The sequence below is a fragment of the Gymnodraco acuticeps genome, unplaced genomic scaffold (assembly GCF_902827175.1).
Source record: "Gymnodraco acuticeps unplaced genomic scaffold, fGymAcu1.1, whole genome shotgun sequence".
Classification (NCBI taxonomy): Eukaryota; Metazoa; Chordata; class Actinopteri; order Perciformes; family Bathydraconidae; genus Gymnodraco; species Gymnodraco acuticeps.
In genome coordinates, this window is record NW_022992199.1 from 999,550 (window position 1) to 1,025,697 (window position 26,148).

The following is a 26,148-nucleotide window of genomic DNA, read 5'->3' on the forward strand; positions in this document are numbered from 1 at the left end:
CAAGAAGATACAAACTTGAAGAAAACAGAATCATATAAGTACATCAGGTTTCATAGAGCCAAAACATTTCAAGTGCTTCTCAACTGGCTTTAGATAAGCCAGTCCTTTGTTAGTATATAAGTGCTTTGTTAGTAATTCTATCGCTCGAAGTGGAGTCGAAAGAGATGAGTTTTCAGTCTGTGCCGGTGTTACGACCCACCCTCTACTTAGTGGTAGAGACTCGTTGGGGAGACCCGCAACATAAAATACAACACAGCAAACACGCAGCATTTAACGGTGTTCATTTATTGTGATACATCCGTACTTACATGGCCAACCGGCAAATTAACAATGCGCTGGAGGACAGGAAACAAACAAAAGGACAAAGGGGGCCTGGGCCAGCCACACCACGAGCCGTAGGACCCAGAGCTTCCCTCCGCTACCCAGAAACCTAACAAATCCCTGCGGGAGAAAACAAAGCCGCAAAAACCTAGACTACCTGTTCCTCCAGAGTACATAAGACACAAAACACTAGGAATCTACAGATCCTGAAGCAGTAGAAGGAGGAAGACCACGGACAACCTCCTCCGGCATTAAGATTGGGTAAGAGAACTCTTCTCCTCCAGCTTCTGCTTTTCAAGTCCCCAGCTGAACGTAATTAGGACACCTGGGGGAGGCGGAGCTAGGGGCGGACTAGGTGTGTCTGTGAAGCAGGGAGACAGAGAGACATGTGTAAGCTTTCTGCTGTCCTGATTTCAATGGGGAGCTCATTCCACCATTTTGGAGCCAGGATAGCAAACCGGCGTGTTTTTGCTGATGGGAACTTGGGTCCCCCTCGCAGCGAGGGTGCAGCGAGCTGTTTGGCTGATGCAGAGCGGAGTGCACGTGCTGGGGTGTACGGTTTAACCATGTCCTGGATGTAGGAAGGGCCAGATCCATTCGCAGCATGGTACGCAAGTACCATTGTCTTGAATAAACGGCTAAGACACATCGCTTTTGTGATAAATAGAATCACTTAATACCAACCGAATTCAATAAAACAAGAATACAATTGTGAAAAAGGAAGATAATACGAATAAAAACATATATTTGAACACAGGAACCAGACAACCGATTAGACATTTGTGATCATACACATTTTATACCAGAAAACCTCAAAACAACAAATAGAGTGCCACAGTGACTCGTCGGATAATCTCCACATAGGTCTACCCTACTTTTATAATTTTCTAATCATAAATCTAGTCGCCAGAAGCAAATGCTAACGTTATGCTATAAAGGAACTACAGCAGGGTCGCTGCGTCACGCCAACTTAAGATCCATATTCAAAACTACAGATTCAAAATGGTTGAAGCGTTTGTTTGAACAGTTTGCCGGAGGCAGGGACTTGCTTTCAAGCAGAACACGGGGAAAACAAACTTAACGGGAGTGTTTACGTGTTTGGCGTAATGATGTACAACGTCCTCGACAACTTCTGTAGTCCTATTCAGCCACTTGTTAACAACCATCGTTTCTCAGACACGTAAAGTCTTCAAAAAATCACCAGTGGGGTCACTGCTGATGTATTTAATGTCGTAGAACAAAACCTGATACGTCTCTTAAATGTGTCTCAACCACAGACCTTAGTTCCAGCTATTTTCAAATTGCATTGCGTTTTGTCGAAGGAACCGGACGTGGTAAAATGCTAACTTACTTCCGGGTTTTAGGACGCGTCACTGTGGCACTCTATTGAAGTGTGTTTAATTAAATCAGACGGGACTGCATAACATATTAGTAAAATATCAAATCACACATATTTGTTTCTGCAGTATAAAAAAAGGGCCAATAACTTATAGGTGTGACAACTAATTGTTGCTGCTGCAAGTGTGTTCTTCTGCTTTTCTGGTTTATTTTCAAATCAAGACTCTCATATATATTCATATCTAAATCTGGAAATCACAAGAAAATCAGCAAAATTGCTGTCATTTAAACCACGCTTGAGGAATGGAGATATGAGAAACGCCAGGAACTAAATGAGAATGTATCCTGCAAGCACTTCCTGCAGTGCAGTGTTGAGCTGGTGTTCGGAGTAAACCTCCAGCAGAGTCTCATTATTCTTCCAGGCAGACGTGCTGCTGTCAGATTGGAAATGAGAGCGACTTCAGAAATCTTAATTGATGAAGCTGAGGTCGGCGGTGAGGTCCTCCTCCGGTCTCTTCATCAAAACAGTCAGGGAGAAAGTGCTGCTTTCAGACAAGAGAGAAATTCAACAAACAAAACACATTTTCCTGCAGAACATCCATATTCCCTCTTTCAAGGCTGACTGAGAGAGACTGAGCGCTGTCCTCAGATGATCCTGAATTAGGAGGGAATTCCGTCTCGTAGCGTGTGTGCGCCGTTTTGAAATGCCGCTCTAAATTACCCTTCTTCGGTAAAGCCACGCTCGCATTGCAGATGAGACAGATGGACTTTGAATTGGAATAAACAAAAAATATTGAAAATGATATATTTTGGGCTTTTTTGCTTCTGCCATAATTGCGGTCTTGTGTGTGTGGACTGTCACTCCTGTTGACACATCAGCTAGCTAGTGCCCACTGCCCACCAGCCACGCCCCGACACATGGGGTCATGCCAATCACAAAGCTTTGATGCGTTCAAGTGCATTATTCTGGCACAGGAAGATTATGTTATAGGACATTAACGATAAAACAGAATATTGTTGTTCTATTTTTAGACACATCTCGCGATCGACTGGGAATCTCCCCGCGATCGACCGGATCGCGATCGACACAATACTAGATCAAGACAATACTTGAGTAAATCTACTTAGTTACATTTCTCCAGTGACTCTCACACTCATAAGACAGAGTGAAATTCAAGTTTCCATCAAAAAGTAATCTCCCAAAAGTAAGCCAATAAAATGCAAAATAATGTGCCTTTCCATCCACTTCTGTCATGGGTATTAAAGTCGGAAACATCCAAACAAAACAGAAGGAGACAGTTTGAGGCAAGAAATGCTGCCAGTCTGAGTAAAAGTAAAGCCATAAAACATTTAAACTTTACACATAAAATGACGATTACTTACAAACTGAGACATTAGAGGAGTGTGGGTTGTACACGAGGCGAAGCAGAGCTGAAACACATTGCCTCCTGTCGTCTGATTGATGAGCATTCTGGGAAACATCACTTTTAACTTGAGCCGCAGAGGATTTATTAGCATCCTATCTTGTTCATCTTAGAGTCGCAGGAACCTGAGTAATGATCATTTTGTTGCTCTACATTCACACCATGGGGCTTTGTCGGGCTCGGCTCCACATTTTTTACTGCTATCTCCTGATTTTTTGGATGACTGTTCACGTCTGTGCTCTGGATGTGAAATATATCTGATATCAATAGGAGCTGACAGCGGAGTCAGGGAGCGTTCAGAGGGAAAGAAGAGCCTCTGCGCTCCAAGGCTGCCACATTTACACCACACTGTGAGTTATGACTGCATGTCAAGAGGCAGATGGATGAAGAGCAGACAACAGACATACAATACTGTTTTAAAACTGGTTTAATTCCTCCGTAGTATTAGTAGGGTTAACGTTTTCCACCGTGTTTATGGAGCAGGCTTAGGGCTGCACCATATTGGAAAAAACTGACATTGCGATTTTTTCCCCCCTGCGATATGTATATATTGCGATATGAAAAAATACAGGAATTGAAGAAAAGACAGTTTTTTTTGTCTGCAAACCATCCTTTCTTGAACTTTAATGCTATACAATTTGTATTTTTCTAACTATATTTAACCGGATGAAGGATTTTAGTCACGGACGTCCAGAAACTACTTTATTCAGTGTTTTTACCTTTAATCATGGGTCTGTTTGCTTTGGAGATTTGATTGGTGGCTTGCTGTGCATGCAGAGCCTGCATGTCACTCACTCAAATACCCCTGACATGAGAGCCGCGCAAGTTTTCCTTTTGTAGCAAGCAGAAAAATAATTGTAACATGACGTGTTTGAGTTAATTTGTCTACTTAATATCGCACGTCCTAAAAAATAAAAATATATAATAAAGACTAAAAATCGCACGTCCTGCGATGTGAATATCGAGCATGCGCATATCGCAATTATCGCCACCACACGATATATCGTGCAGCCCTAAGCAGGCTAATCATGTATTCACTTGCAAATAATACAAATTGTACACATGACATATGTTGCTCTTAATAGGTTTGTGCAGTGTTACTACATTTTAATTAAAAAACAATGAAATACCTCCTCAATATTGATATAACGATTTTTCGCGTGATTCAAGTGATTTTTATGTCTTTAAGGACCAAAGTGAAAGAAATAAGTATAAAGAGGACATAATGCTTGATTTCAGGTCCATATTTTGTATGTAGTGTCTCTACTGGGACATGTCTCCATGCTTTAATGTTCAAAAAGCTCCTTATTTTTCTCATACTGCCTGTGCTGCAGCACCTCTTTTCACCCTCTGTCTGATAAACTAGAGGGGAATAATTAAACCACTGCTTTTACTCGAGGTCTGAGTGTAGAATGTTAAAATCCCTTAGAAAAGATAACAGGTTATTTTTAATGAGACCCCTGTCTCTTCCAGTCGACTTATCTCTTCATGTCCCATAGAGATGAGCTGCTGCTTTCTCTCTAGTCGTCATGCTGATAAGATGTTGTCTAAAACTATTCCTTTTTCTATCTAACACTTTCATAAAAGGAGGAGAGAACAAATTCTAAATGTGTACTCGACGAGCAGAGTGTGAATCCAGCTCTGCCTTTGTTAATTACCATATTTCTGAATCCTCACCTCATGGCTGTGACACCACCTCTTCCTCTCTGGATGGTTTTACAGCGAGATCTTGTTTCAGAGTCAAAAGATACCGGGCGTCTCTGATGTTTCCATCACACACGTGTCGCCATGGAGACCAGCATCCTCTTACTGTCCCATAATGTATTGCATCTCTTCACCAAATCATACATGCGCCCCCCAAAACTACACCGCACCCCCTGAAATCACTCCATGAGGAAAAAAGTACATTTACTTATGTTCAATTTAGAGATAGGCTGCTTGTACTTCAGAAGTTAAATGTTATGTCAGTTGTACGTATTGTTATTAAGGAGACCCCTGTCTTGACATCACTGAGTAGAAAGAAATAACCCTATATGGTGTAAATCAACAACTTCCCAATCTAAAATAATTTCCCAATTTGGGGTCAATAAAGTCTACCTAATCTTATCAGCTTAAAGTTACTACGTACATTTCATCAAGTACTTTCTACTACATCTCAGAGGCAAACAGACCTTTCTACTCCATTGCATTCATTTGATAATATTCAAGATATGAATGCAAATATATATTTTGTTTTTTAGAACACAAAGCCTATCCCCACCTTTACCAACTCCAACATTAACCTTGCATTTTTTTCTTTTCAAATTATAGATTCATTTATAATTCAATCATTTAAAGAGGCCCTGTTGTGCTTTTTGGGTTTTCCCTTTCCTGTAGTGTGTTATTTAGATTTCTGTATATAATCTAACAATATAGCCATATATATTATTCTGAAATGGGCTATTCTGCATAAGAAGTCTCAGTGTCTGCCTCCACATGGATGTCCCTGTTCCTGCAGTAACAGGCTTTGAGAATATTTAATGAATCCCTCAATTTCGTTTTAGATTTGGAATCACACTTTGGAGCATGTTTTGCATTTATCTGACACACTGGGATGCGGGCAGAGTGACAAACAGCAGCTCACCTCGGGACATATTGACTCCTCACAGGAGGAGCTGCTTGTTATTGAAAGTGTGCTTCGGTCTCTGGTGCTTTCTCGCTGATAGAATTGTATTATTGGCAACTCCGGTGAGATATCATATCCCTCCGCCCTATCGCCCCACAGCGAGTGAAACGCAATAACAGGAGAATTGATTGTATGTGGACCACGCAGCAGCACTCAGAAAATGTGTTTACTGTCGTCTAAATGCCAAGAATCCGCTCTCAGCAGACGCTCCTCCGCCCGATGAATGATTAATGATCCGGAGTGCCTCACAAACACATTTACACCCAGGTAGATCAGCAGCATGTCAATCCTCCGTCAGCGGGAAAGTGATGTGCAGGAACTTGTGTTCATCTGTTAGGTCACGAGCAATAATGTGTATTTGTAGAAATAAAACAGGCTTTCATGGTTAATCTTTGAACATGATAATCAGAAGAAGACGTGCATTTTTTGTATATAGCCGATACATTCAATACATACATTTCTTCTCTATCTTTTCATTTTTGGGTATTTTTGCCCGGCAGTATCAACATCTATGAGGTGACAATGTTTCTGAAAATAACCCCCTTCCTCAAACACCACCCACCTCCTGTCAACCACTTCTCACTCAAATCTGTAATTTCCCCACCTATAATTTCACTCTGACGTCAAACAAAGTGTGACTGAGTCATCGAGGTCCAACACCGATCCTCAACGCTACATAATAATCACAGCGGCTGTTCGCCTCAAATAGACCACAGAGACACTGTGACAAATCTCTCGCTGCTTCATTCACAAAAATAACCAGTTAGAAGCCAGTGGTGGACTTTAACCAAGTTCATTTACTTGTAAGAAAAATATTGAGCTAAATAAAGTCTTTAAAAAGCCTCTTGGATCAGACCTTTTATTTTTACACAACCTGATTTTGGCTAGTCCCAGAAGAAAGTTGGAAATGATGAGAGAAACATTGTGAAATTCTGCACATCACTTGTAATCCAACTAGATCCACCGGTAATATGGAATAATTTAGAGCAGTGGTCCACCAATCAGAGGGCTTTGTCAGGATTTGAGGGAAAGGTAGGACCCACATGCAGTTTAAAAAGGGAGAAGCGGGTTTCAAAGGGTAACAGAAAGCGAGCTTTATTTCACAAAAGCCGATGACAAAAGAAAACAAGGAACAAACTTAACATTACCAAATCAAGGGAGCACGAGTAAGGAATCCAGGACCAAAAACGTCAGGGACAAACATGGAGCGTGACGTGAAAGGAAAGACAATGAACCGACCTGGAGCACAGGGGAAGACAAGACTAAATACACAGAAGGGTAATCACAGGACAAGACACAGCTGGGCAGGGGAGGCAGAAACACAAGGGCAACAGGTGAACACAACACAGGAGGGAAAACACAGGAAGGCACAGACACAGGGAGAACAGAATTGCAAAATAAAACCATGACAAGACAGACAAAACTAAAATCGTGGTTCAGACCCAGCAGTAATAAATCAAATCAGGGTTTATTTATATAGCACATTTTTAAAACGATTTTTGGTCGAGCCAAAGTGCTGTACATATAATAATTACCTTACAGTAAGGACACTATACAGTAAATACAACAGCACAATTTGTGCAGAATATCAGTATGAGAAAACGACACCCTCTGACCTTAGACGCTCACATCGTACAAGGAAAAACCTCCGGAGAAAAACCCACAGTTTAAAGGGAACATGGGAGAAACCTCAGGGAGAGCAACAGAGGAGGGATCCTCTGTTGAGTTTAATGTCAAACTGTCCTTGGAACATGCCAGATTGCTTCAGTGCGTGAGTGTGTGTTATTGTTTGTGTCTCTCCTGGGGCCTATACTACGAAGTTGGTTCAACCTAACCTGGATATGTTTGAGTTAGCCGGTTGGCCTAATCCAAAACATACGCCCTCTCGCTAAACTGTACTACGACGCTGGTTATCAAGTGGATCGCTCAAGCCAGCTGTGTCCTATCTAGTTAGGTGCGCGTTCACATGAAAGGGGTGGTATTTGGAGCATTCGACCAATCACAAACATGGAGAAGCGCACTGACAGCGCAGCGTCATACTTCCTGAATGAAAAGTGAACTTTAATACTATAGTCAAATATGAAGAAGTTAAACTTTAAACATCCATGACTTAAACACTTTATCCAGGATCAAAGCCACATAGCTGCACCTGCAAGGTGAATACAGCTGGCAAAAGAAAAAGTGTTTGAATGCGTACATTAACAGGTTTATGATATCACTGCCCCGTCTAAAACACGATCTGACTTTAATTACATTTGTCTCGAGTGTTTCGTCAACTTAATGTGTTGCTTAAAATAATACTTCGGCATCCAGTATGTGACACTGTGAGTGTTGCACGGCCAGATACGGCTCAGCTGACTCAGATAAGGAGATATATGATACATTATGAAGTGATATGCTGTGATATGAATGATAATGGGACACATCGTCTGCACTCAGTGTACTTATGTTGTGGCAGATATTTAAGTAAGCTTTCTTAACGCTAATGTTATAATAGTCAGATTGCTCTGAAGATGGAGGTGATATTCTATTAATGTTCACGTTCACACAGTCGGTGATTTTTGCCGGCCGTCTTTCCTGCAACGGCAGTTTTTCTGTATTTCCTTTCTCCTGTAATATGACTTGATCGCTTTAAACTCCGCACACTGAGCTCTGATTGGTCAGCAGGCGGTGCTTTCACTGAGTTGAGCTCTTAGCCTGCAACCTAACCTGCTCCCGACCAGGTTAGCCGCTAAGCATAAGTTACCATGGAGATCTAGCCCGCTAAAAAGAGAACCAGCTTCGTAGGACCGGAAAGCCGGAGTTTCCCCTGAATTTAGCCGGCTAAGCGAAAATCCTGCTTCGTAGTATACCCCCCTGGTGAGCAGGTAATAATGATAATAATAACTAAATAGATATATTACATTTATTTTATACGCTATAGCGCTTTTCTCAGAACTCAAAGACACTCCATTAAAAACATTCCATGCAAGCATGCGACAAATATAATGATCATACATTCATGTAAAAAAAACGTGCGTGCGTGCGTGACTGTCGTAAAGAGCTTCGAGGGGTTGAAAAACATTCACCATATTTACTTTAAAGTCACACTTGAAGAAACATTCCTGGAGTTAAAACTCATTGAATAAAATATATTAAAGCTGCTTCTGTTTGCTCGCTGCAGTTCTCCTCCAGCATTATGTCACGCTCCTCTTTCTTCCAGCAGGCAGGTCTCTATAGCTGTACTTTCTTTTGTCACGTCTTGTTTTCATTTCTGTTTTTCCCTGATATCAAACGTCAGATCTGAAACTTGCATCAGCGCCCCCCCGCTGTGACTGCTTGTCTTTCCTCGGGTACAAAATAAATCCCTGCTGTCACAGAAAAAACTTCTCGTAACTGATTTCCACCTTCTCATTAATGACATGCTGCTTTCTATCACTGTATGGGGCGAAGCCTGCGAGCTAGTTCAGGCAGTCAACTCGAGCACCAATGATACATTAACACGTGACGCACCTCGTCCCTCTGACAACCAACCAAACACATTCTCCTAAACATGCCGCTCTATTGAAGCTGCCAGGTCTTCCTGCCTCTGCCTCGCTGTGCTGCTGCTGCTGCTGTGTTTCATGTTGCTGCTGCTCGCCTGCCCCACCACCACCCCAGCTTCCACCCCAGCTCCACCCCAGCTTCCACCCCCACCACCACCCCAGCTTCCACCCCACCACCACCCCAGCTTCCACCCCACCACCACCCCAGCTCCACCCCAGCTCCACCCACCACCACCCCAGCTTCCACCCCAGCTTCCACCCCACCACCACCCCAGCTCCACCCCAGCTTCCACCCCACCACCACCCCAGCTTCCACCCCAGCTTCCACCCCACCACCACCCCAGCTTCCACCCCAGCTTCCACCCCAGCTTCCACCCCAGCTTCCACCCCAGCTTCCACCCCAGCTTCCACCCCACCACCACCCCAGCTTCCACCCCATCACCACCCCAGCTTCCACCCCAGCTTCCACCCCACCACCACCCCAGCTCCACCCCACCACCACCCCAGCTTCCACCCCAGCTTCCACCCCACCACCACCCCAGCTCCACCCCACCACCACCCCAGCTTCCACCCCAGCTTCCACCCCACCACCACCCCAGCTTCCACCCCAGCTTCCACCCCCAGCTTCCACCCCACCACCACCCCAGCTTCCACCCCAGCTTCCACCCCAGCTTCCACCCCACCACCACCCCAGCTTCCACCCCCCTATCACCACCCCAGCTTCCACCCCAGCTTCCACCCCACCACCACCCCAGCTTCCACCCCACCACCACCCCCAGCTCCACCCCACCACCACCCTAGCTCCACCCCACCACCACCCCAGCTTCCACCCCAGCTTCCACCCCACCACCACCCCAGCTTCCACCCCACCACCACCCCAGCTTCCACCCCAGCTTCCACCCCCACCACCACCCCAGCTTTCCACCCCCCCTATCACCACCCCAGCTTCCACCCCAGCTTCCACCCCACCACCACCCCAGCTCCACCCCACCACCACCCCAGCTTCCACCCCACCACCACCCCAGCTTCCACCCCACCACCCCAGCTTCCACCCCCCTATCACCACCCCAGCTTCCACCCCACCACCACCCCAGCTCCACCCCACCACCACCCTAGCTCCACCCCACCACCACCCCAGCTTCCACCCCAGCTTCCACCCCACCACCACCCCAGCTTCCACCCCACCACCACCCCAGCTCCACCCCACCACCACCCCAGCTTCCACCCCAGCTTCCACCCCACCACCACCCCAGCTTCCACCCCCCTATCACCACCCCAGCTTCCACCCCAGCTTCCACCCCACCACCACCCCAGCTCCACCCCACCACCACCCCAGCTTCCACCCCCACCACCACCCCAGCTTCCACCCCACCACCCCAGCTTCCACCCCCCTATCACCACCCCAGCTTCCACCCCACCACCACCCCAGCTTCCACCCCCCTATCACCACCCCAGCTTCCATCCCACCACCACCCCAGCTTCCACCCCACCACCCCAGCTTCCACCCCCCTATCACCACCCCAGCTTCCACCCCAGCTTCCACCTGTAGGCTCGGGGATAGTTATCTAATCATCACTCAATGTTCTTTGTAAATCTGTGGAGCGATGAGGCCCCCAAACTCAAACTATATGCTGCTTCTAATAAACATATTAAGAACACGTGAGTTGTCTGACTGAAATATAAACAGCTGTAATGAGAAAGGGAATACAATTTAAAGGACCATACCAGTTTGCAATTTGAGCTACAATTAATTTACTATTTCTTATTGCGAAAAAACAGGTTTAGAATTCCGTTATGTTTGTCCTACTGTTTTCCCCAGAAACCATTGGTTCTTCATATGGACTGAATTAAAGTAATTTCAGACACAACTCAACCAAGAGTTGTCAACTAACATCAATCTGCATTTAGTGATTTGTGTTACATTATTGTTGAGTGATTTGCATCGGTCTCTTCATTGTATTATATCATAACAAGAAGGTATCCTATTTAATTTCAAGAATTTGAAGAATATCTCAAATATCCCCTCTGCTCCTCATTCTTTTCAAACATACTTGCTCATGCCTGTGCAAAATGAATGAACTCTGACTCATAGTAAATTGTCTAAAACGTGCAAAACCAATCGTTTTTGAAGATCCCTTTGCAACAAAAGCAATGCTGCATCAACTCCAATCCCCTCGCTGCAGAGAGTCGCATCAGACAACCAAACATGCAACGTGGGGAATGAATTTGTTGCAGCTGTGCCTGTCCCCATGCATTTTTAATGGGTCTCGTCCAGCAGCAGGAAGAGGCTAACTGCTGGATCCCCCCCCCCTCCACCTTGATGAATAAGTAAACACAGAGCCAGGCACAGAGGCAGTCGCTAAAACTCCCCTCTAGTAGCAACAAGATTTGCTTTCTTCTAGAAGAAAATGCTGTTTAGTCGCCGATGATTCCCTCGCCCGCTTCCTCTGAACTCGATTAACATTTTCCTCTGAGTTCCAATCCGTGTGCCAACTTTAATATTGAGTGTCAGTGGCTCAATCAAACTTGAAGCAACCCTCATTATGGGACATGAAATCTCGCTTCAGCTGTGATGTTTGGCTGTTAGGATTGTGGTGTTGAGGTTTTACTTCGATTTCTTTCAATTCAAGACATCTAGATAGGACTTTAAAGAGGTCCTATTATGCTTTTGTGATGTTTGCCATTTCCTGTAGTGTGTTATATAGGTTTGTGTGCATGTAAATGGTCTGCACTTTCTCTCCCACACAGAGGTTGCGCTAGACTTTTTCGCTGCCCGTCATTTTTGACGGACAGGATCGTAAAACTTCTGTCAAAATCCAGAATTACCCGTCGGCCTTTACACAACTCTGACGGGGGGGGGGGGGTGGAAGCATGCTCGTGAACTGTCAACGTGGGGGGGGGGGGGGACAGTTCACATGCGCCATATTATGCATGGCTGCTGCACCTCGCGGGAGTGTGCACAGCGTAAAGCCAAAACTCACAGACATTTCAATGATTCGTACGGCACAGTTAGGTTTGGAAACGGTATGATTTCCTTTTTGCAGGGCATGCATAACACGGCATAACACCGAAGCCTCGCTGCGGGGAATCTTTGGCGCTGTTCCGAGTTTGTTCTAATCTGTCAAAATGACGGACTGCTTTCAGATTTGTCCGTCATTGTTAAAAAAAATCCGTCATAGACGGAAAATATTCGGTTAACGCGACCTCTGCTCCCACACACTCTGTGAAAAGAGGTGCTGCAGCACAGGCAGTATGAGAAAGAAGAGCTTTTTGAACATTAAAGCATGGAGACATGTCACAGGAGAGACACAAAAATACAAATATGAGTCTAACATTTTCATAGTAGGGCCCCTTTAATTAGCAGAAATGAGCAATGGATTTAATTGTAAAGCATTTGGCATTTATTAACCGATAAATCAAACAATATAAACAGACATGTGTTTTATCAGTGAGTAATATAAATATATGTTACACTCGTTTCATCAATGTTAATGTTAATTTCCAACTCAAATTAAATCAGTGAAAAACATTAAAACAAACAGCATCACCACATTTTCATCAATGTCACTTTATCAATCGTTTTCCTGCTGCACCCACACACTCTGACACACTCTGACACCCCCCCCCACACACACACACACACACACTCAGCGGTGTCCGTGTGGCTCCCGCCGGATGTCAACAACCAAATGAACAATGGTGTTTACCAAAAGGCCTTGTTGTTGAACACACAGTCTTATTAACATGGCATCTCATTAGAGGTGCTGATTATCCATTTTATAATTAATATTTTGAAAGCATTGCGTTCTCATTATTATTCTGAGTTGAATATGTATTTGCTGTGACCGTAACAGCGCTTCATATTCATGTCCCTTATTACACGAAGCTTAGAAACGGTCGAGCTAAAGGCGGAGTCAGTGTGCAGAATTTCAAACATGAGTTTTGCTGTGATGTAAAACAGGCTCAGTGTGTTCCCTGCTAAATTAACTAAACGTCCATCAGCATGTCATCCACTTTCCATTCATTATGTTGTATTTGTGCTGCGTGTCAAGAAGTTCAATCTTAGTGAGAAGAATGTTTGGAATAAAAAAGTTTATTCTTGCAATTGTAGTAGCAGTGTCATGGAAATTGTGGTGTTAAAGGTTATGAAATGTAACCCTTAAGTAATTGATTTAATCTTCAAGAAGCATTTAAGTGTTTTATAGAGTGGTGCAGAAATTAGCACTATTTTTCGTCTGAGATATCAAATATTTCAATAAATATCCACGTTTGTTATGAACGTATCTTAAATGCGTTTATTTTCTACATATCTTTGCCATTTATTTAACCCTAACCATAACCCAATAAGCTGCTGTGTCGTTTATTGCACCGCAAACATTAAAACTGTCATTGGAACGGCGATCAAGCTTGAAGCCACAGAGCTCTTTGTTTTAATGTTTGAGGTGCAATATCAGCGTATCATATGCACGCAAAATCGGACTTCTGCGTATCTATTGCACGCCTTTGCAAAGTCGTGTCATTTGTACGCAGACTGTGAGACCGAGTTCGTATGTGTGTAAAGCTTGCTACCGATTGTCTAAATGAGACAACCCAACATCATGACAACAAGCATTAGCCGTCTTTAGCTTAGCAATGGTGATGCACAGTTTTTTAAGACACATGGAAGCTTCGGACATTAACAAGTTGGGTATTTACTGATGTCTTTTATGTAGTAGAACACAATGTGAACATCTCTAAAGCTTTTTTTTAACCGCTGCCCTTATTTCAGGCATCCAACAAAAAACATGTTCATAAAACTGATGACTGGAGGGAACCGGAAGGAAGTCATTTCTGGGTTTTAGGACTCATTCCTGCACCACTCAGGCTGTCTGTTTCCATTTCAAGCCTCTCAAAACTCCAAATTGAAATCAAAACAAAGCCTTAATTATCCTGCTGCATTGAACCTTTTTGAGCACCATTATCCTTCCCTCATATGATGATGGTTTGCTCATCACAGTCCTTGTGATGAAAGCAGCCTGCAGCAGACACCACGCTCTGCTTCAGAAGAGTGGCTCTGCAGAACATGTAAATGTATCTGGAGTGTATTTACCTTTCAGGTCAAAGAGGAACATGAAAGGCTTCTGCAGTATTCCCAAAGGAGCTGCTGTAATGAGGATGGGCTCTCCTCAGCAGTCAGTGCTTTGACCCACATTAGCTCTCCGCCCGGGGCCGCGGAGCAGGGTGGAGATGGAGAATAATAGCAGGATATAATGTCTAAGACGCACATTGTGTATTAAATTATATTCACAGAGTTCCACAAGGCTGTGTGAAGTTCATAAACTAGAGGGGATTTAAAAAAAGGCATTAACAGCCCTTGGCACAGATTCCAGAGCACATCTCAGCGACACCGTGATCTACTCCACAACATCTTATACTGCAGAGCATTACTGGTATTACTGCCAGGCTGCAGCCGCACTCAACTCCAAGGAAAGTCAACTTTTATCTGTGAGGTTACACACGGAGGGAAGAACTTCACTAGAGACCCTTCTAACAGGGTGAAACATGAATGATCAGAGTTATGAGGATTAAACATCCCAAAAACATAATTATGAAATAAAGAAAAACATGGGATATATGTTTAAGTATACTCCGATAAAACATGTTGCTCCTCATATAATCATTATAGGATAGCAGTAATGGTGTATTAATCCGCAGCTGGAAATAGTCCCAACAAAAACACACTTTTTCATCCGGTTAGTTTGCTCACACGACAGTGAATTGCTGTTTTAGGAAATCACTGGGCATTTTTATATCAAATTAAACTATATATTTATGAGCTGTTCAAATAATGTATTCAATAAGACACATGGACCAGGGTCTGAAGGCCACAGGAAAAATATAACAGCATACACAACATCACTGAATCGGTTCGCAACCGAGTGTGAAGCGGCTGGGATGAGGATCAGCACCTCCAAATCTGAGGCCATGGTTCTCAGCAGGAAACCGATGGACTGTCCACTCCAAGTAGGGAATGAGTCCTTACCCCAAGTGAAGGAGTTCAAGTATCTCTGGCTCTTGTTCTCGAGTGAGGGAACAATGGAGCGTGAGATGGGCCGGAGCAGCGGGAGCGGTACTGCAGTCGCTTTACCGCACCGTTGTGACGAAAAGGGAGCTGAGCCAGAAGGCAAAGCTCTCTGTCTACCGGGACATTTCCGTTCCTACCCTCACCTATGGTCATGAAGGATGGGTCATGACCGAAAGAACGAGATCGCGGATACAAGCGGCCGAGATGGGTTTTCTCCGCAGGGTGGCTGGTGTCTCCCTTAGGGATAAGGTGAGAAGTTCGGTCATCAGGGAGGGACTCGGAGTTGAACCGCTCCTCCTTCGCGTCGAAAGGAGCCAGTTGAGGTGGTTCGGGCACCTAGTTAGGATGCCACCTGGGCGCCTCCCTAGGGAGTTGTTCCAGGCACGTCCAGCTGGGAAGAGACCAAGGGGTAGACCTATGACCAGGTGGAGGGATTATATCTCTTTGCTGGCCTGGGAGCGCCTTGGGATCCCCCAGTCAGAGCTGGTTGATGTGGCCAGGGAAAGGAACGTTTGGGGGTCTCTGCTGGAACTGCTAACCCCGCAACCCAACCACGGATAAGCGGGAGAAGATGGATGGATGGATAGACAACATCCTTTTTGGATAAATGCTTATAAAATTGTGAACAAGATTGTTGTCTAATTGATAACATATGAACTGAAATATACTGTCAAAAGCAACCAAATGTGTTGTGCAGTGAAGAGGGTAAAAAACTAAATATATACTCAAATATTGAATCAAAAGGGAAGCTCACATGTGATCAAAGACGTACATAGTAAAGAAAATTAACAATCAGCAGTATAATATTCAGCATATATTGCACTATGGAGTCTCGTGGCGCTGCAGCAACAAGTTTCCCATCCATCATTTTGATTTCTTAATGTATTCAGGGATTGTTTTTGCTGAGAAAGCACACAATGTTCCAGAGTTTATACACGTCCACACCTGGGAGCCTCCCAGTATCACCAGCACAGTGTCGTACTGGTGGAGCTTTAGCTGCTGCTGACAGTAACTGGGATGAAGTGTCTTGCTGAAGGGCAACTTGATGGAGGGTGTTTAATTTAAATCATCACTCACTCATTCTCCACAATCACATGTTCACAGTTGGTGAAACCCTCCAGCAGCCGGCTCCTCCCGTATAACTTTAATTAACTCTGTCAATTTTCCCAATTACTGCTCGTATCAGACTTTCTTTGGCATTTAATCTTCATTTAAAGATCTGTCTCTGATACGACCTGACGGGAATGGAAAAGAAAGTCTACTATTAATGTGCGGAAACAAAGAAGTACTTTCTAACGCACCTGAGGTTTTTCCTGCTTGTTCTAATCTCCTTTTTCTGTGTTTGTTGCATCCTGACAATTCTCTGAGTTGAGGTTTATACAATAATAGGCTGAAAAAGGCAATATTATATAATCCTGCAAAAAAAGAAACAGATTCAATCTAAAACCAAAGCCTTTAGAGGGTGCACTCCGCTGATTTTACATAAATAGTTAATATTACAAAGTTATAAGTAGTTCTACAAAGCAAAACAATTGTCTGACTGGTTAGCTGACCGGCTCGTTTGTGATCGGTCAACCACTTAGAGATGTTCCCCCCCTTAGCCTATCACTTACAATGTGTTTGAGCGCTAGCCAATGGAAGTGTTACATAGTGATGTCACTATGTTCAGGAAGTAAAAAGGAGTCCAATGGAGGCATTTCAGGCAGGGGGGGGGGGGTGTGTGGGAGAGAAACTCCCTCTGGAGGGAACACAGGGATTTTAGCCTTTGCAGACCATTTACATGCATGAAAACCTATATAAAGGGGCCTACACACCAAACTGACACCAAAGAACACGTCCCGATGGAACACGACTGTTGTGTCGCCTCATGTCTCCTGCGTCTTGGCCAACAGTCGCACTGGAACACACCGCAAAGACTTCAGCCGACGGCCAAGAAGCTCATGGGGCTTTCCCGAACCTGTGTCGAGAGCTGGAGTTAAATGAAATCTCAGATCTGCCTTCTTAATCGTTTGTTTGGGTCCCTCACTTCCGTTTCGCTTCTCATGCACTGATTCGCTAAGCTGAACAGCCAATCGGAGTGATTTCTTTGGCCGACTGCCTTTAGCCATCTGCCTCCCGATTCAACATGTTGAATCGGCGGCGGAAGGTGTCGGCATGGCCGAAAAGACTCAACGGTGCAGGACACACCAATCTGAGTAAGGCGACAGGACGCTCATCGACGGCCCGACATCTATCGACGATCAAAATCGGGTTGGTGTGTCCAGGCCATAGCACACTAAGAAAGGGAAAATCCCAAAAAGCATAATCGAGCCTCTTTAAACTAAAACAGAAATGTAAGGGTGCGTTCACACCAGCCTTGTATAGTCCGGTTGAATCGAACCCTGGTGCGTTTACCCGCTTGGTGCGGTTCGTTTGGGTCGGTGTGAACGCAGTCCGAGACCTCTGAAGTGAACTAAATAACCGGACTCTGGTCCGCTAAAAGAGGTGGTCTCGGACCGCTTGCAAGTGAACTCTGGAGCGGTTCATCGCTGGCGTGAACGCAGTCCGCACCAAAACATAGGAAGCGTAGTATTTACGAGTCACAAGAACGCGGATGTCTTCCAAATCTTTAGCGAAAGAGTCTTTCAAGACATCCGCGGTTGTTTAGTTAAAGAGTGAAGCAGAATGAAGAGTTGAACAGTGTCGTGTAAAGTAAAAATGCTCCGTCAACTACATAATGTCAGAGCCACCTGCCGTCGGTGAAACCCCCTCCTGACTGCAGAACGTCTCTCATTATGTGTTTTATAATGTTTTTTAACGGACGTTGTCTGATTATATAATCATATGCGATGATCTCCAGATTAACAGCAGCATGGAAATAACCTGCCGATGCTCCATGGCGGAGGCTCCGGTAGAAATGGCCGGGATTTGCGCTGTACCTGTTGAGGCTAAGTTCAGGACCTACAATGGCAGAGATGGATTCAGTCTTTTAACAAAGTTTAATAAAGGAAAAAAGGAGCAACTAAAAAACAATCCACAAAATGAAGGTGGATCTAGTTCACGCCGGTGGCGGCGGCAGGACTCAGGCTGGCTCGAGCAGACACTGGAAAAACAGAGGAAAAAACAAGGTTACTCTTCAACAAAAACAGCAAGAGAAAATCACACTAAGCTAGGATACTATGACGTTCAGCTCTACCGAGTGAGACGGAATTATCTGGCACTGGACTGTGAACATGGAGGAGTTGATTAGATGAGTACAGGTGCTCCTCATTGTGAACCAGCTGAGCCTTCTAACGATCACCACACTGCACAGGAGAGAGAGAAGACAGAGGGGAGGAGAAAGCAAAACACCTAAACCATAACAGTACCCCCTTAATGTCTGACCAACAGCATTTCCATGCACATGACTTGTGTTTAACAAACCGAACCTTCTGAAAAATGAAACAATGTAACAAACTGGTGCGCACCTGAGAAGTGACTATTAGGTGTGAATGCGACCTTAAGACTCTGCTTTGACTGAAATGTACCATAAGATATGAAAATAGACCCTTAGTTGATCACAAGCCACTGTTTAAAAGTACAAAAGGCTTGTTTTAATAATAAATGCTGTTTTCATGAGTTTTCACCGGAGAGGACAAAGCTGCTCTCCTGTTTCACTCTGGAGAGACTGTACAGTTAGACGGATCCTCCTATAGTCTTTTAAAAACTCATTGGTATTCCTCTCTACCTGTTATTACTCCCCTTCCTCTAATCTGAAATGACTTCAGTCGTAGAAATGAGCTTTCGGGGCGCAGAGAAGCAGTTTGTTAAACCAAAGCAAACACACCCAACAACAAATGGTGCTTATTTATTCATAGAAGAACCCTCATTTCCATATAAATATATGTGACCTATGGGAGGCTTGTTTGTTGTTTGGATTCACTCAGAGAAAGCAAACAAAAATCTAATTTCTCAACAGTGTTTTCTCTCACAGACAAAGCATGCGGCCATTATTTCACCTTGTTGGATTTTCTTTCATCGTTTCAATATCTGATTTTGCTGCTATCTCAGATAACGGTGTGTGTGTGTGTGTGTGTTGAAGTGTGTGTTTGTGAGGACTTTCATAATACATATTGACTCCCAGATGTCATTGAGTGTCCACTTAGCTTGCCGCTGCATCTTTCAGGTGGAGCTTTTTCTTGACACAACACACTAAAGTGTTCTCTTCTCTTGTAGATATAGATGTGTTTTCTTTCCCTTTCTCTAAAACAGAACTCAAGCGATGAATAATAAGTTGTTTATTGAGTTATCGGGCCCAGCGGCTGCAGCATAATTGTCCTTATCACGGGGGAGCTCACGGCTTCTCACATCCAAGGCTACGTTTTTATGTTACGCAACTTCAGAATTAGGGAAAGTGTCGTGGGATCTGCTGTTTCTTTTATAGATGAGGAGCCAAATAGGCAGATAAGGAGCAGGGAAATTATTTTTTACTTCAAGGGGCCCTATTATACTCATTTTAGGTTCATATTTGTATGTAGTGTCTCTACTGGGACGTGTCTCCATGCTTTAATTTTCAAACGCTCTTTATTTGTCTCATACTGCCTGTGCTGCAGCACCTCTTTTCACCCTCTGTCTGAAACCAGAGCCCAGTCTGCTCTGATTGGTTAGCTGGCCGTCTCTGTTGCGATTGGTCAACCGCTTAGAGATGTCCCGTCCCTTAGCCAATCACGTACAAACCTATATAACACACAACAGGAAAGGGAAAACCCACAAAAAGCATAATGGGGCAAAATGAAATGCCAATAGTAAGCAGCACTGCAGCAGTAATCTGATTACTTCTTTTGTATCCTGATGACATAATCCTGTGTGTGTGTGTGTGTGTGTGTGTGTGTGTGTGTGTGTGTGTGTGTGTGTGTGTGTGTGTGTGTGTGTGTGTGTGTGTGTGTGTGTGTGTGTGTGTGTGTGTGTGTGTTGACGGCCACATCTGTCACGCTGAGCACCTCGTCGCAACCCAATTAAAGATGAGAATCCATCCGGCATGCAGATTGATACTTCAGGCTGCGACTAATGATTATTTTAATTAGAGCTGCTCTAATCGATATTTTCATATTAACAAAGGAGCAAATGAGGGTGTGGGATGTGAGAGGAATGGCTCACAGTGACAGGTCTCATCTCGCCAGACCTGTGTCTTTTAGCTCTTAATTTTGGTTTTATAGCCCCCAAACTTTATTGCTTTCATCAACTCGGCCTATAAATCAGATCTTGCTCCACTCAACATAGCCTACAGCCTATGCAGATTTGTTCTTGGTTGTCCTTTTCGTACACATCACTGCACAATGTGTAACCAACTTAAATGGCCTTCTTTAAATGTAAGAAGACACACGCATTGGCTTCGGCTGATATTTAAATGCATTTATCTGAACTATCCCCCTTATTTAAAGCAGTATTTTGTACCCTACTCGTCAATTCATCAAGTTAGACATTCTGTTCAGATTTATTTCTCTGTCCCCTCTGCAAAAAAATGGATTGGCAGAAGAGCGTTCATTTTCAAAGCCCCAACTGACTGGAATACTTTACCTGCTGCTATTAGATCTCTTGCATCATTGGGTTTATTTAAACATGCATTATCATCTCACTTTCAACTGGTCTGTACTTATTGTTGTGGAATATTTTCCAAGGCCCATAACTTTGACCCAGTGTATCAGTTCAAACTGTCCTGACTGAGCACAGGCACCTGTAACCTTGGCTGCTGTGCTCTCAGTGTTTTGTCTCCCTGTTCCTGCCTGTTGGCGTCAGCTGATAGAGGTGTTATGATTCTATCTTGTTATGCAGCATGTTGATGATGCTCTCTGAACTAGCTAAATACATGGGTCTGGGGTAGAGTTCTTCAGATTTGACGTGGCAACTCTACCGTGAAGTCAGAACCTCTGACTCTTGGACTTGTGATGTGAATCCTCCGGCCGTTAACTCCAAATAAACCATCATGTGTTTGACATCAAAGCTACTGCTCCTACCGTGTCTCCTTCCTGAGTCGGTGACTCCCACTGCATAGCTACACAGAAGTTTCCTCTACACTTATTATAACTGATATTGATGAAACTGATTTGCTCGACTGTCTCAAATTGTAATGATTGTGTGCATTGCTTGAATTTCACTTAACAGACTGTATGTGGTTTGTCTTGTGTGTCATGTTTTGCATTTTGTCTTTTGTTTATGTATGTCTGTAAGTTGTTGCTATTGTCGGGACCCCCTTGAAAACGAGATGGTGCATCTCAAGGGGTTTATCCCAATCAATAAAAATGTCTATATGTAAAAGCAAAACAATAATACCAGCTCATCTCCAAACGACCCAAAGACTAAGTGTGTAGATGTAAAATCATACATAGGATAAAAGAGGCCCTGATTAATTACTGTACAAGTCACCAAACCTTTATTTAAAAAGTGAAGAGAGAAGATAACAAGCACAACATCACTTATGGAGGGTCAACATGATCAGATATGAAATAGAGTGCACAATATACACGATGACATACATATGAGATAATAAGTAAAAACTGACAATTATTTTATGATCTATAATAAGCTGAGTTTTACCGAAGACACAGTTGAAATCTTAGCAGTGCAGCTTCTTCATAACGTTGGAAACATATTCTTACATTAAATGAGAAACAGAACAGCTTCAAACTAACGTTGCCTTTTAGTCAGTGGTTTACTGTTGAGTTATAACACTTTGAATGACCAGCTTTCCTGTTCATCTCTGATTTCCTGCAGAGATCTTGAGGCTCATGTGGAAGTCCGTGGAGAAGATGAGGTGCTTCAGGAAACGCTCCATGTTCCCCTTCCTCGGCTTCCTCATCACCTTCCTCCTCTTCTTCAACCTCTACATGGACGATGGATACGTGCTGGTGAGATTCATCCGCATTTTCTTTATGCTTATTGTACCATTTTTCATTCCGTCATTCGAGGCATTTTTTTTCTCAAGCCACTTTATATTCTACTACATTACATTTAAGACTGTTTTCACATTTTCACATTTCCAATAATGTTGAGTTAGACTGTTGTTTAAACCAATTAAACCCCATGGAAACCCGCAGGCGGGGGCAAAACGCAACATCTAGCAAGAAACAGCGTCTGAGGGTTTCTTAATATTTAACGAACTATGAATGTGTCATACCCAGTTAACGGGAAGAAACTCAGCTTTCAGACAACAAAAGGGTAATAACAAAGGCTCTGAATTAGCCCTGAGCAAAAAAATGCTAACGCACTTAGCACAGAACTCACGGTAAAATACCCTTATTACGTATCGGATCTGCACAAACAAGATATCAATTAGCAAGCTGAGATTCCACAGATTCCAGAAATATAAGTTTCATCACTGACCGATCAGAACTCGCGACGAAACGACAACAAACAACAACAACATTTGCTTTACGGAGTAAAAACGGCTAAAAACGTCTTGCCTTTGTTGTTTTCTGGTCAAAATGTGTGTTCAATTGCATTAAAACAATAAAAACGCTGCTGAAGGTTAATCCATAGGTTAATCCAATGTCTCTGTGTCACCTTGAAATGATTACTGATAATCCATCATTCCATTTTTATGTCAATAACGGAGATTTTATATTAGCTGCTACGAGAGTGTATGACAGCTTCCGGTTCCGGGGCATTCTGGCTGCGCAGCACTCGTTCACCAATGGGTAATGTTTAGATTGATTTTAGGAACCTCCCCTCGATTCTATTGGCTCTAACGGCTCAAAAGAGGTGTCAATCATCAAAATCGACGAGGGGGGGCAGAGATATGGAAAATCCACCCAAATGACCCCAGAAGTGTTTTTTCTTTTGCTAAATCTGTCTAAAAAGGTCAAATGTCACTTGTTTTGCATCAATCTTGATACAGGGTACTTATTATATGTTATAGTTTGGATTCCTAAAGCTTTTAGTCTACCATCCCATCATTCAAGGGTGGTTTTCACTATAAGTAATGTTTTTTTTACTATGTTCAATCTGAATTTACTTTAAAATTTAAAAAATCTATATTGATTCTGACTTTTCTACATCCAACTCACAGGTGTAACCTTGCTTTGAGAAAAAAAGATTATTAATGTACTCCTTTTAGACGTGAAGTATAGTCATTTGTTCTGGGAATGTCGTTTTCGAGTCTGAGACCTGAAAGCAGGCTCTGGGGTTAACAGGTTAACAAAACTGACTAAACAATCATATGATCAAAGTTCCTCAACAGCCCATAATGAGACATAGACCTTAGTTAATAGTTCAAAAGGAGCATTTTCAGATTTTAGTGCATTTTCCTGTGTAGACTTAAATACTTTCATACCTTAATGAATACTTTGATCATTCATATATAAATAACCCTGTGACCTTAAGAAGGCTTTGTTTTTCTCCCATGCCTCCATGGTGAACCAAGAACAAAGAAAAGTCTTGATACATTTAAATAATTGGGGTGTTGCTTTTTAAAACAGCAAAAATACACTCTCACACAACTCATGCAGTAAAATAATAATCAATCATCAAAGCACAAATTCAAGGTAGCACCGGGTGAAACAAACTATTTGACTGTGTGTTCTTGTCATTTGTTTTTCAGGAGGCAGAGAAGAGACAGCTGGGAGAGACGCTGATGCATCCTGGGAACTCAGAGAGATACGTGCACACCTTCAGGGATCTGTCCAACTTCTCCGGGACCATCAACGTGACGTATCGCTACCTCGCAGGAATCCCTCTGCCTCGCAAAAGTCAGTATTTCTACCGCAGATATACTACTCTGTGTATGTAGGGCTTTTTCTGTAGTTCTGAAAAACGGTTGTGTTCCTTTTGCCTATATGTTCCCAATTAACTTAGAAAAGACACAATACTCTTTATTTGATAAGTATTTAATTAACTCAAAAGTGTCCAAAAATAGGCTACCATGTGGTTAGTTTATATAGATGTATTATCAGCATCATTCAAAAGTGAAACAAAAGCACGACACAAGGTACAACAACAGAAAGACAAACTTTGAAAAAATGACTTTTGAGAAATATAAAACTAGCACATGAAGACAGATTAAGATTAAGACATATTTGAAAGAAAACATATGATAATAAAAGATAAAGCAGATGAGTTATACATGGGGGATTAAAATCAAATCGATGTTCAATTGTAAAAAAAATTGAACTATGATCTGAGATTTTTGCCGTATCGCCCAACTTCACCTTTTGTTCACGTTTTGTTTCAAAGTGAAGTAACTAAAGTAATGTTGATCTTCACAGAGTATCTCACCATCGGTTTGTCGTCTGTAAAGAGGAAAAAGGGAAACTACCTCCTGGAGACGATCAAATCCATCTTCGATCAGTCCAGCTACGAGGAGCTGAAAGAGATCGTGGTGGTGGTCCACCTGGCAGACTTTGACCTGGCCTGGTGTGAGAACCTGGTGCAGGAGATCACCAGGAAGTTTGCTCACCACATCATAGCGGGACGCCTGCTGGTGATCCAGGCCCCGGAGGAGTACTACCCCTCTCTGGACGGGCTGAAGAGGAACTACAACGACCCGGAGGACCGCGTCCGGTTCCGCTCCAAGCAGAACGTGGACTACGCTTTCCTCCTCAACTTCTGCACCAACCTGTCTCACTTCTACATGATGCTGGAGGACGACGTGCGCTGCTCCAGGAACTTCCTGACGGGGCTGAAGAAGGTGATCACCTCCAGAGAAGGGTCCTACTGGGTGATGCTGGAGTTCTCCAAGCTGGGCTACATCGGGAAGCTGTACCACTCCAGAGACCTGCCCCGCCTGGCTCACTTCCTGCTCATGTTCTACCAGGAGATGCCCTGCGACTGGCTGCTCATCCACTTCAGGGGTCTGCTGGCCCAGAAGGACGTGATCCGCTTCAAGCCCTCGCTGTTCCAGCACATGGGCTACTACTCCTCCTACAAAGGAGCGGAGAACAAGCTGAAGGACGACGACTTCGAGGAAGACTCCATAGACATTCCTGACAACCCTCCTGCCAGCCTTTACACAAACATCAACGTCTTTGAAAACTACGACGCCACCAAGGCTTACAGCACTGTGGACGAGTACTTCTGGGGGAAGCCACCGTGCACGGGGGATTTCTTTCTTATAATCTTTAACAAATCGACTAAAATCAGCAGGATTAAGATAGTGACGGGCACCGAGGACAGACAGCAGGACGTCCTTCACCACGGAGCGCTGGAGGTGGGACAGAAGTCTGTGGACACTAAGCAGGGCCGGCAGTGCACGTCCTACATCACGTTGGGTGAGTTTAAAGGCGGCAGCATCGAGGTCACCAACGTGGATCATAAGATCGGCTTCGACATCGAGTGTGTGCGGCTCGTTGTCACCGCCAGTCAGAAAGAGTGGCTCATCATCAGGACTATCAGCTTATGGACCACGCAGCCTGTGAGCCAGTTCATCAATTAACAGAGGGATGTTATAATCTGTAATGTACAGGATCGATTTGGGAGTTCATTTTGGACTACTTCTGGGAAATTACGTTTATGGGATTCAAAGCAATCCATATTTTCTTGGGTTGTTCAGAGATCTGCTGTATAGCTGCGTTTCCACCACCTGGTACGACTCGCCTTACCTCACAGTTACGTATCTTCCTCAGCAGAAACAAAACACTTTCTGAATCATTTAAACAAAAGGGGCGGGAAATCTCTAAGCAGTTGACCAATCACAATAGAGCCGACCAGCTAACCAATCAGAGCAGACTGGGCTCTGGTTTCAGACAGAGGGTGAAAAGAGGTGCTGCAGCACAGGCAGTATGAGAGAAATAAAGAGCTTTTTCAACATTAAAGCATGGAGACATGTAGAGACACTACATACTGATATACACCTGAACATCA

General features: G+C 43.8%; 1 protein-coding gene across 1 annotated transcript in view; it reads left to right on the forward strand.

The window, feature by feature from the left end:
* The window catches only part of LOC117539399 (alpha-1,3-mannosyl-glycoprotein 4-beta-N-acetylglucosaminyltransferase C-like), a 46,583-nt gene extending 20,435 nt beyond the window's left edge, over nt 1-26,148 (forward strand). The window contains exons 3-5 of the mRNA XM_034205565.1: nt 22,066-22,199; nt 23,891-24,038; nt 24,555-26,148. Of these exons, the coding sequence (XP_034061456.1) occupies nt 22,080-22,199; nt 23,891-24,038; nt 24,555-25,720 (1,434 nt within the window). The 5' untranslated portion in view covers nt 22,066-22,079 and the 3' untranslated portion in view covers nt 25,721-26,148. The remainder of the gene's footprint in view (nt 1-22,065; nt 22,200-23,890; nt 24,039-24,554) is intronic.